Source organism: Anopheles darlingi, chromosome 2 (genome assembly GCF_943734745.1).
Source record: "Anopheles darlingi chromosome 2, idAnoDarlMG_H_01, whole genome shotgun sequence".
Taxonomy (NCBI): Eukaryota; Metazoa; Arthropoda; class Insecta; order Diptera; family Culicidae; genus Anopheles; species Anopheles darlingi.
In genome coordinates, this window is record NC_064874.1 from 2717501 (window position 1) to 2730000 (window position 12500).

The 12500-nt window shown below is 51.4% G+C and overlaps 1 protein-coding gene across 3 annotated transcripts in view; it reads right to left on the minus strand.

Annotated features, from left to right (window-relative positions):
• The window catches only part of LOC125960135 (ras-specific guanine nucleotide-releasing factor 2-like), a 22877-nt gene that overhangs the window by 8146 nt on the left and 2231 nt on the right, over positions 1-12500 (minus strand). For 2 of the 3 annotated variants that reach the window (XM_049693342.1, XM_049693340.1), the window contains exons 4-13: positions 9516-9622; positions 8974-9121; positions 8103-8595; positions 7531-7953; positions 7345-7468; positions 6625-6968; positions 5665-6399; positions 4806-5566; positions 4539-4657; positions 3368-3553 (exon numbers count right to left, since the gene is read on the minus strand). In XM_049693342.1, coding sequence (XP_049549299.1) covers positions 3368-3553; positions 4539-4657; positions 4806-5566; positions 5665-6399; positions 6625-6968; positions 7345-7468; positions 7531-7953; positions 8103-8595; positions 8974-9121; positions 9516-9622 — 3440 coding nt within the window. The remainder of the gene's footprint in view (positions 1-3367; positions 3554-4538; positions 4658-4805; positions 5567-5664; positions 6400-6624; positions 6969-7344; positions 7469-7530; positions 7954-8102; positions 8596-8973; positions 9122-9515; positions 9623-12500) is intronic. The other variant, XM_049693341.1, reaches the window with a different exon arrangement.

Genomic DNA, 12500 nt, shown 5'->3' on the forward strand with positions numbered 1-12500 from the left:
AGAGAAAGAGAGAAAGAGAACGAGAGAAGAAGTGTAAGTAAAAGAAGAGATCGGGTAAGAAGGAACAATGTAACAGCGTGAAAGTCACACAATGGTGGAAACAATAGGAAAGTATTGATGCAAAATAAAGGAAAAATCAGGAAAAACATTAGACAAACACAACCTTATCTCGATAGAACCTGGAAAGAAAACTAAAGACGAGCTGCAGCTGCACCAGGATGCAGCATGACCTCGACCATTCCAGCCATTTCCAAAGAATAAGCTACCACTGACACTGACAGAGTAATTAGCATTTTGCCGGGACGTGTACCGGGATTTTACGTTGGATTTCCTCCTCATTCTGATCCTTTTCACCGAATCAGTTGACAGACAAACAACGAGATAATCGCATCCACATCCACTACACGTCGCTCCAGAGTGCAACACAATGCCATCATGCCATCGGAACCGAAAAACCGGCTGGCCACCGTTCCTGTACAAATTGGATGACGCAAATAGAGAGCAACTCCAGATACAAATTGGGCGGATGGAGGTTTACTTAGCGACGAGGAGAGAGTTTTGCTGCTTTCAAATGCAGACATTCGTAATGCGCTCCGGGATGCAAACCCAGTGGCCAAAGGGGCAAGGGGGCCAAATCCGACTAAATAGCAAACGGAAGTTCATACATCACCCTTGGAAATACATTAGCTCTAAATCTTCATCAATCTCCGATAGTGACCGCTCGCTGTCCTGCCACACAGCCCTGCGCCTGATGCGTCTGGTCGGTTGGTTGGTTGCTTGGTTGGGCAAAGACCGGAAACTGGCGTGCCTTGCCACTGCACTTGCCCCCTATTTTCACTCTCACTTGAATGAGTCCATCGCGTCGGCACACAACCCTTTCGGCCGTTGCAACCCCTCTCGTGTCATTCTCGCATACTAGCTTCAGGCAAGAAGGAGCTTTCTGCGGCCACGCCAGCGACAGCGCCACGCAACAACGAACCCAGCCCGAACGAACGAACGAACGAACGAAGCATGTTTCGATGGGGAAACAAGATTTATGTACCAAAATACGTTTTCATCGTTCCAATTGCTATAAATCTTCCAGCAAAACGATGCTGCCCTCCCTGCCGCAACCCCTTCTGGTCACTGCTGACTGCTCACTATTCTATTCTTGGTTTGAACCTGGCCTTGTCGAAAGGAAGCGGAGCAAGGGTTGTGGTTGCAGAAGGTTGAGCGACATGAGCTGAAGCTGAAAACTAGCTGTGGAAAAGTGAAAAAAAGAGCTTCCGAAGACCGCTACATTTCACTGCCAAACGGACGCCCTGGCAACGCACGAAACGATCTGCCCTTTAATCAGCTACCTCTGGATGGATCTGTTCGTCAGTTACTTACGGGATTTTGGAGCGTCATGCAGCTTGCCCGTAGTATAAAGACATTCAGGATTGTATCTTCTTTTTATAAGAACCTTGACTTCCTCAAAAGTTATGCTACAGTAGCACCGCTTTGTCTTCGTTCGATGTCCTATTCACTTGAGCGATGGCCCTATCGATAAGACTGTTGATTTGTTGAACAAGCGCTTCTGCCTTAACTGAATGTTTCCTAAGAGAAATCAACTAGAAACATTTCGACTACCACTCATCTACTCAGAGGGAAAACACAGGAAAGAGTGTGTGTGTGTCCGTGTTCCCAAGCGGCCTCTTTCGTTGGCTCGATCTTTGTGGTGTACCAATTCAACATCGCATGTTCAACATCTTCATGCGGATAAGAAGCAATAAATCATAAATTGTCGGAAACAGGAATACGCAAACAATGTTCCCAGTGCCCTCAGTGCACACACACACACACACACGGACGGGCGGGTAAGGAAAATACAGCTCTTCACACTATATCACTCGTGGAAGCGTAAGTTGTGCCACTATTTCGTGAGATTCGTTTTTCTCGATCTCGTCCCTAGGTTTCTTCTTCTGCTGCTGCTGGTGGTAGAGTGCTACTACTAGTGCTGGTGCTGGCAGTTGTTTTTGCAAGCACGGCACTGTTGGCCAACTTGAGGTTGGTCCATATCACCCTTGCTTCCTTCCTTCCTTCCTTGCAACATGGTTCTTCCTTCAGTAATACACAAAACATATCCGAGAGCATGTGTTTGCATATCGCTCTCCAGCTCCAGTTTCCTGCTGGTCCGGCGCCTTGGCGCATAATCCAGGCCCCGTAGGGGGTTTTCAAAAACGTTGGTGGTGTCGCTGGTGTTGCTTACGAGGAACGACGACACATCACATACGATTGTCTTCTCTTCTCTACAAACCGCACGCGAGCCGCACGCCCAGTGGACGGGGATCGTTGTGGCTTCACTTAGTTGTTGCATACTGCCTTTGCTGTACGACGATGTGGGGGGCAAATCGGCAACAAATCCCTGGCAACATATTTCAAGATTAAACACGGGACGATCCCATCCTCTTTGGCCTACCACGGAAGGATGGCCATGTTTTGAGAGTGACACTTGTCATCATTAGTAACGCTAGACTAAATCCGTTTTCCTACTAAGACACACACACTCTAGCATCCCACTAGCGGTGGTAAGAAGGTCACTTGGATTGAAACTTTCGTAATATAAACGGCAAGAGCGGGACTTAAAATATGATGCATTCCCGGGAAAGGTGCCAGACTAATTGCATAACCATACTCGGGGACCCGAGGGGGGTGCAAAATCCCCCCAGTCCCACGTGGGTTTCATCATCATCTCGGCGAGGACAGCGTAGTTTAATCTTTGGACAGGCTGGAAAGAAGCATCCACTACTAATAAAGCCTTCACAGCAGGGACTTGAGAGTGTTTGAAGTTTGTCGGTCGCTGTCGGCTTGGGGGTGGTAAAAAGGTCACGGCATTTACTCGTCACACAAAACACCCTAAAGGATTACTATCAACTTTGAAGAATTTCCACTCGAGTTGCTGAAGAGAACGCTATACTCGGTCACTTGGATTGCTTCGAATGGAATGGAACTTAGACGGAAATGATGTCACCAAGCAAACGAACGAACTTGCAACAAACGAGAAACAACGGAACGCAATGCAAACCGCGACGCAACACGCACAAGTACAATCACATCAGTAACGGAAATGGAAAGAAAAAGATAACACATTACGCGTGGCACTCGCGCCAAGGAGGGAACCAGAAACCCAGTTCCCGGGAAAATTCGAAAAACAGAAAACCGAAACCGGATAAAACAATCGTCCAAACAGAACGTTCAACACCAGAGACACACACATACAGTGGTGCACGTCGTTGGGCGCTCGACGATAACAAGAAGTAGTAGAAGAAGAAGAAATAGTAGTAGAAGTAGTAGTAGAAGTAGTAGAAGAAGAAGAATAAGGAGAAGGAGAATGGTTGCGTTTTACCTGCGTTGTGACTGGCGGTAGGAAGTGATTACTACGCCTACTTTACTGGAGCAGTGAGGAACGTGATCGTGCTGCATGGAAGCGCGGGACGAAATGGTGTTGAGCGATACGCCACCAAGCGATCCGCGTGGTGTGGTGAAGATCGAAGTGGCCATGTCGTCGTCGCTCTCGGAAAATCGGCGTGTGCTGAGAACGAACAGGGTTGAAAGATCAAGAACGAATGCAGGGATGCAGACGAGCAAGGGTGGTGACAACCGGGGTGGTGTCGTTGAGGGTGGTGTTACTAGGGGTGTGGGTCACATTCACGAACAAAGTACTATCTGCTGCTAGTTGTCTCCTAAAGAATCGTGGGACCAGGGGGAGTGAGGCTCAAGCTAGGAAAAGGGTGACGTGCCGGCAGGCAGAGGGTCCTGACAGAAATGCCTGACAATGTCTTGTATCTTACACGCTTATCTCTGTACACGGGACTGGTAAGGGTGGGGTGGCTGGGTGAGGATGGGCTTTTCAAGATAGCAACAGACAAAGGACCTTTCTAGCTAAAATGGCTAAGCATCAAAGCAACAGCACCCCCAAAACAGAGGCCGGATCGTGTTGACGTGCACATGCGTTGCGATGGTGATGATGATCCGGTTGGCTGCGAAACCCGTCGTCAATGGTAACCGTCGGCCGTCGTTCGTGAAGTCGGAAAATACCCTAGCAACGGTTAAACACAACCGAAATCACCGGAATCGCACAAATCATTTTCGCAGAGGCCTAATGCTTGGAGATTTCGCGGACAGAGACGCGTCGCTTGTCAAGTGCAGACACTCCGAGTCGCCGCCGGCACCGGACATTACAAACAATCAAACCGATGAGAGCCCCCCTAAATTCGTGACGCTCCAGCACTCCAGCACTGCAATAATGGTTACACAGTTTCAAACGACGTGCGTGATCCATAATTTAGGAGGAACAATTAATCACGGGCGCGCTTGCAGTGGAAAGGACACTGCCATGTTGAGATGCTGGCCACAATTTTGGGGTTCAATGATTTATTGCGGCAAGAGACAGAGAGACAGAGAGAGAAGGGTTCGAAAGAATTGTTTGGAGGGGGGACACATCAAAGGGACACGAGGACTCGGAACGATGGAGACAGATGCTGCTAGCGGCTGGCCCCGGGCCTTGGGGTACATACCTGGACGAGTCTCGGTCACGCTGCGGCGTTCCGAACAGGCTCTTGCGTTGCCGTTCCGGTGTCTTCGGGGCGGAAAACTTGCGTGTCGTTAACCTAGGACTGCTGCTTGTCTTTTCGTTCTGTTTCACGGAAGGACCAAAAACCGGAAAACAATTTTCCATCAACATTAATCTCAACCAGCGACGCCCCCATTCGATGGCATTTAAATTTCCCCCCACTTCTATGGCCACAGCACACACACACGCAGCGTGGTGTTGGGATACGCACCTTGCTGAACAGACTTCCATCACCGTTAAGCTGGAGACTGTGGCGATGCTGGCAGAGGGCCGCATGTGGTATCGCAATGTTGTGGCCAACGCTCGGTCGCCGATCCATCGGTAGGAGGTGGGGTGGCGAGATGCTCTTGGTCGAGGTGGCCGTTGTCGTCGTCGTGATCGTTACCGTGGTCGTCGTCGTGGTCGTCAGATAAGGTTGAGTTACGATTTTTTGACCCCCCATCTCCAACCGACCGTGCACGATGGTGGCCGCCTGCTCCGGGGGACCACCACCCCCGTTCGAGTGCTGACCATTAGTAGAGGGTCCACTACCGTAGCAGGGCGTCGTTGTTACCGTCGGTGGTGTCGGTGGTGTCAGAGGGGTTTTAATTTGTTGCTGTTGATGTTGCGGCGAATGGTGCTGCTGTTCCTGCTGCTGCTGCTGTTGCTGTTGTTGCTGTTGCTGTTTGTCCTGTCGATTAGCCGCCGCTGCCGTGTCCGTAGTGACCGTACAGTCCACTTCGCTAGTATCCGTCATGCAGATGGTGGGTGTCGATGGTGGTACGGTGTAGGTTTGTGCCTTGTGCTGTTGCTGTAGCTGGTGGTGCTTCGGATGAATCCGTTCGGGCAGTGGACTGGTCGGGGCTTTGCCGTACTTGAACGTGCCTTCCGTCGGTGTATCGTCCGATTTGTCATGTCCACCGGATCCGGTTGATCCAACCAATGTTACGCTGCTCAGGTTCGACGGTGACGATGGTCCACTCATGGCAGTTTCTGGAAGAGGGAGAGGGGCCACGTCGAGTGAGCAAATTAGTTGCAAGTGGGAGGTGGTGGCTCCCCCTCTAATGGCTCCATAAACATGGCATAATCACCTGTCAGTGTGTCGGAGCTGCTAGAACCGGGCATCGCTTTCGGTATGACCAGGTACGAGTCATCCTGCGGTTGCTGATGGATTTGATGCTGGGATTTACTTTGGATGTGCTGGTGCGTCGTAGTGGCCGTTGCCGTTGCCGTAGGTTCGATCGGTTTCTCTTCCAGGTGCTTCTCGCTGGTGTGCTGGTGGTGGTGGTGGTTGGCACTGTGGATAATGACCGGGCCTACCTGTTCCGGTATCCAGGAGAGCGTTTCCTGATCCGCACTCTGGTGGCTTTGATAGCCCCGCCGAGAGCCACGAAAACGGAGACCTGTTGAGTCGCCGCTCATCGATCGATCCCGATCGGCACCTTCCGAGCAGTAACCCGACACGGAACTGGCCCCGGAGGTGCGCCGCGGTGAGGCACGCCCATCCTGATACGGCAGCTCGAGGAAATCCGTCTGATGCTCACAATCACACGATGGCTCAACCGGTGGATCGTAAAAGACACTTTTCAACGCATTCAGAACCGTCTCGCCATCGGTAAAGACGCGGTAGGTCAGCAGGAACGTGTTGAGAAAGTCGATCGAGAGGAAGCGCAGATCGGTAAGTCGTTGCAGGAGCCGCTCCGGGGTCGCATACCGAACCTGCGGCAGTTTGCAGGAGTTGAGCGTCCGCGAGAAGCGTATGTCGACGTCGTCCTTGAAGAGGCGCGGATCGGCCCGCAGTGCCTGGTGTCCTGCAAGAAGGGAGGCTTCAGATCGTAAAACCCACCCGGCCGCCCAGTTCCAGAACACGGTTTCCGTACATTCAACATGCAACACAAAAACAAGCATCCATGGTTTTCGATCCGGGCAAGAGAGAAAAACAGACAGTCGTCGATGAGTTTACGGGGCAGGTGGTGGAGGAAGGGAGGACGGGGTGGGACTGCAGGCAGACAGACGAGCAAGGGACAGGACAACGGTGAGGAGCGGCTTACCTCCAGAGGAACCGCCGATCCCGGGAGAGAGCAGTGAGTGCATGTGGATGTTATCGAGACACTGCGAGATATCGCTTATCCACGCTTCCTTATCCTGGATGGTGGGCGCTATCAGATGGATACCGTGCCGTGTCCCGGACTTGGACTCGACGAAGATCTTAAAATCCCGATTACCGGCATTGACGGATTCCGTGACGCTCAACGTGCTGCCGCGGGTGGATGCCGAACAGACCGAGGCCTCTTCATCGTCGTGCTGCACTTCGCTTGGATCCTCCACGAGCGTGGCGTCGGCCAGCGGAATTTTCCCCACATCCGGCAGCAGATGCAAACGGCCACCGGAAGTCCTGCGGAAATCGAGAGGAAAAGACTTATTTTTGACGAAAAATTGACGATTTGACGAAAAAAACGGTAAAATTTCAAATTGTCGGAGTTTGTCGGAGTCTGTGAATTGACGGGTAGAGGGCGCCACTTCGGCTATCTTCGGCTTATTTCCACGCCTTCGGCTTATTTGCCTTTGGCTTCGGGTGTTTGAATTTGAAACGGCCGTTACGGAACGGTCGTTACGGGAAATTGGACGCCATGCGCGTGTTTTTGGACCGATCTTCACCAAAATTTAACCAAATGTTCTTGAAAAGTCGTAGTTTAATTTGACATTACTTTGTAAAAGATACGTTGAATGGTTTCTGCAGTAAAAATCGTTGAAAATACTCAGTTACTTACCGCGTGGCGATGATCATGTGGTTTGAGAAGAGAAAACACTGCCGTACGGCGTCTCGTTCGCTTTTGAACGACGCCAAACGACTCCGTATCCGGCCACGTCCGGGAGGAACTTGCACCAAGCTTCCTGCAAACACCAAAGTCACCATAAATTCAACGCCCAGGCCAAGTCTCCTCTCGCATCCTTACCTTGCCTAACAAACACCTGATTAACGTCGAGCAGAATGTCGCACCCTTCCACGATCATGCGCTCTACGGCCAGGTTTTTGCGCAGGTTCTCCGTCTCCGACACCTCGTCGTGCATCTGGCGCGAAAGGTCCTCGAGCTGTTGCCGGGCATTCTGCAGACTCTTGCGCTCCACGTGATCGTGCGGGGTGTGTGCCAGCAGCTCGTGCAGCGTGATGATGTACCGGGGGATCTGATGCATCGGATAGGTCAGGAACGTCTCCAGACTGCGACCCTGGCACGACGGTTTAGCCTCTAGGCGCTTCAGGACGGTCGCAAAGTTGGAGTTACTCTTGCACTCGGTCAGCACCTGCAGACTGTAGTGGTGATTGCGCACGTACTCCTGGTAGATGCTCAGCATCGGCAGCAGCATGTCGAACAGATCGCCTAGAAATGTATTCGGAAAATTAAAGCTAATTTTATACAACATGATGAATGGACAGGAATGGCAAGCGAGCGGGTGCCGGTGCGGTGGTGCAAGAGATAGCGAGAAAGAGCATGGTGGACGGTTCGCGACGGATAAGAAGCTGTCTTACCAAGCACTAGCGTCGGCCAGGACTCGAGCCGCGAGGTGAGCCCCTTGAGGAAGATCTGGTGCAGGAACAGAACCGTTTCCGAGTTGAGAAAGATCGAGTTGACGTCCTCGTGCGAACACGGTGGCCTCTTCGAGCTGGCGGCCATCTTGAACGGGCGCAGAAAGCAAGCGACCAGCACCTCTAGCTGCTCCAGGTATTCCTCCTCGGCCTCCACCATGCTGAACACGAGATGATTGCGTTTGCGCATGCTTTCGGCATGCGGCGACCGGATGTACTCCTCGACGATCTGCTTCCAGCGCCGGCGGCACAACCAACCACGGAAGAAGCTCTGCACCTTCTTGATCTTGCGCAGTTCGATCGAATCCTGCACCGAGGCACACAGCCCCGGCAACGAACCGTGATCATCCTGCGAATCCTGCGGCACACTGAAGCTACCCCGACCGACCGGTGTGGCCGAGTAGCTCGAGCGCGTCTCCTTCCGAAGTACACAAATCTATTCCACAGGCAGGCAGGCGCCGTCGACACGCGCCGACACGACCGGAAACGAGCAAAGTCAAAACAATAATTAGTTCCTAAGTGTTGGCGCCTCCATCGAGTCACCACCAACAACAATAACTGGCACCCATTACACAACAGGCAGGAATGAGGCGGAATAAGGGAAGGAAGGCTATTGGGGGGTGTTTCCTCCAAACCACAGAATACTTCCGGGAAATCCTCCGGAAGCCTGTTCATGGAGGGGGCGTGGGAAACACACAGAGAAAAACTACCGACGATTAATAACCATCCACGCGCCAAAGAACCCATCGTGCCCTCGGCACCGGAACCGGGGTCCTGATGGTTCAACAAGGCACACGAGAAGGCACGCACTTACCTCCGCCCGGAGTTTACGTATTTCCGATGCCAGCTCCTCGCACTGCTGGGTATACTGCCATTTGGCCGTCTTCTCGCTCTCGACCACTTGCAGCAGATGGACATGCTTCTGCTCGAGCTCCTCCTTCTGAAGTAGCAGCTTGTTGAAGCTGTTGTTGTTGTGTTTGCGTTTATGAAGGATATGATGGCCGTCGTTGCATGCATAAGTGGCGACGTGGAGCATGAGGAGAACACCACCAACAGAGAACAGAAAAGAGGGGTTCGTTTAGCAGGTTGCAGCAGCGCATATAACGTTGTTGCCCCGGGGGGAGGGAGCAACCGGTACACCGCCGCTTAGAGAGCGACCATCAAGTGGACTAATTAACAAGCAATCATACTCGAGAGGCGCGCTTCAATTCGTACTTTGCGGTTTGCCGGTTGCTCCAGCCAAGAATTTGTGCAAAAAGGCTCCCTAGATTTTCGAATACATTTACCCCCGGGGGTTTGGGAGGCTAGCAAGATAGCTGCTAATTATCATCAAACGTGGTCCTGGCGCTACCTTACCTTGCCTCTCGGATGGCAATAATCCACGATGAACATTCGGATTCCGTGGCCGCACGTAGCTCGTACTGCCGCTGGTTTTCACGTCGATAGCATATGGTGAAGCAATGCTACGGAAGAGTAAGATGAAGAACGAAGCGGACAACATTAATCATTAGCAAATATTGCGCAACACACGGAACTGGATGCTAAGGAGGCCACGACCAACATGAATGAAAACTGTCACCACACAGCAAGCCTTTGTTAGAGAGGCTACCTGCTCGCTACCGACACAATTCAAAGAAACTCGAGGATACTCCGGAACCGGAAGAACAAACTATGCGCGGGATTAAACCGGTCATCCGTCTAATCACACTCCGGCACAGGCAATGAACCCGCATAAAACCAACCGCCGTTGGTTAGTATTTACGGGCTAGTATCCGTGTTCTCCCGAGCACTCTGGGCATACATATTGTTGCGAAGCGCTTGTTTACCTTCATCCCTGAGGGGTAATCTTAGCTGAAGCTGGGCCATAGACTGACCGCAACAAGTGCCAACGTGGCAGCAGCCGGACCAACATTTAATTGAATCCCCCAGTTGCCTCTGGCGCGTGGACACCGTTTGCCTGGCTAGGGGATGGTGATTCAATTTGTTCCTTTTCACAACAACAATCGTATTACATTGCTCCTAACTTTCGGTCAAACCATTTGCGCGAGGGGAAAGATTAAAGCAACCAGATTGAACGGACAGTGACCAAAGGATGCCGAAATTGAATCGATGGCCGCTGGTGCACGGAACGAGCCTTTTTCTTCGATCCGTAAACTTTTCCAGCTCCAGCCGTCGTCCAGCTCGGCTTAGTTTGGAGGCAGAAAATTTTCCGCAAGCAAGAAAGCAGCTTACGAACTTCCACGCTTCAGCATCTTGGTAAACTTGTTCCCAGGTCAGGTGTATTGACCTGACCGTTCACCCCGAAAGTTCCAGGGCAGGACGATAAGGCTTCAAAGGGCCCTGCCCCTCAATGGGGTAGCAGTTTACAGATCGCATCTGACGTGCAGTGGCTCAGCGAAAGCTCATTATGGTCAACCAAGGAAGGAAAGGAAGGAAGGATGGTTTAGGTATCGAATTAAACTCGTCAACTTGTGGAGCTACTCAACTACCATTGCTTCGCGGCTTCGGTTCCGCTGCTCGATTCAATCCCATCCATCCATCGGGCGTGGTTTCATCTCGCGGACTTCACGAATGCTCGATGCAGGAGTGTGATTTCAGTCTAATTGCTATCAGCATCCGCTATCCCCTGTTGGCAAAAGGGGATTAATTATCATCGCCTCGCTTTCTCTCCCTTTCCTTTTGAACCTTCCGCACGAGTGCTACCATGTGGCGCCATCATTATCGCCTCCATCATCATCATCATCATCATCGGCAGCAGCACCTTTAGCACATTGCTGCCAGCATGTTTGCATGTTTAGAGTGAGTTAGCCGCTTTTCGTTAGCAGAGAATCGTATCGCCTTAACCCAGGGCTAGAACACTGCTTTCGTGATTCCGTGATTCCTGCAGGCGGCACTTCGGGCCACCCCGGGATGGATGAACTATTAAGCTCCAGAGCGGCAAAAGCTAAGCAAAATCGCTACTCGTTGAGGATCCTGTTTGCCGGAAAGAAATGAAGTGGCGTCAATTATCGCGCGAAAGTGGAAAAGTTAATCGAGCAGCAGCGAGTTTAAGCAGCGAGCAACAATTTATTGCCTCTCGCTACGTCACGACGAGTTTTGCCGGACTATTGAAGTGTTTACTGACTAATGAGTACCGCTAGCCCCCGAAGTGGCCCCCCTCGATGGCGGTGTGACCACCGAGATAAATGGCAAACATGTTTCTTCAAATGGCCAGGACCGGGCGCAAAGCTTCACCCTTAAGCCGTCGACCGTCCACCGGGAGTAAACTACAACTTACGGTACATCATTAAAACTCAATTCCAAGTGTCAGCCAACTTTGAAATGATGTTGGGGTGCTGATAGATTTATGGTCTGGTTGTAAGACGCCCACCAAACCCACGTTACAAGGCAATTCTTCTTTGGCAATTCCGGACAAAACAGCGGCCACCGGAACTTTTGTTCCGAATTTCAATTTCTTCGCGCACCGTTGAACACCGTTCTCCCTATCCCCGTGGGAGGCGAATTCGGACAACCTTTTTTCACCCCCTTTTTCTTCACTCTCTTTGGTGTGGCAAACGGCAGCATCCAACCGAAATACGAAAGTTCCTACCACGAGGAGCGGAAACATGGACAACACAAATTAAAAGTTATTTTTAGTCGTTCTGTTTTGTGCTTCGACGTTTTGATTCTACTAATTTGGTGAACCCCGTGGTGGATGTGGAGGACGAGAAGCCCAAATAAAGTTCGAGGCGTTCCAGTTGCTCACGGCAGGTGGCAAGTGTTCTCTCCGCCAAAGTTCCATTGCTGGTACAGCTTCATTTCCAGCACGGAACGGCGAGAAACTGCGGAGACGGAAAAAGGACAATGTGCTGCGGCCTTTCCACCGTGGCATATGTTTTATTCATGTGGACTTCTTATCAAGCTATCACGGCCACCGAACAGCGGTAGCAGCTCCGTGCCGTGTTGCTTCTCAAAAATCGCTGGTTAATCTTACAACATCACCACTGGATGATCCTACTCGGTCTGTCCTGGGGCCCTTCCCTCGCTGGTACGCACCGTATCTTGATTTCGAGCAAGTGGCCTTGGTGCTCATTTAAGGTTCATGAATATCTGATTAGCTTGTTGCCTTCCCTTCCCTGTGCTTCCCTGTGGCGCTCTGTTGCGCTGTTGCTCTCTTGATCCTATCTCTGACCCTCTGGCTCTTCTTTTGGGGAACTTCAAACAAATGGAGAAGCTCCTTTCCGTTCCTTCGCAGGTTGCTTTTATCAATCACGCACGAACAGACCGGGTTAACGGGTCCAGTTCGTTTCGTTTAAGAAAAGTAGCATATTAGATATACCTTCGGCTTAGTATGTGATTTCT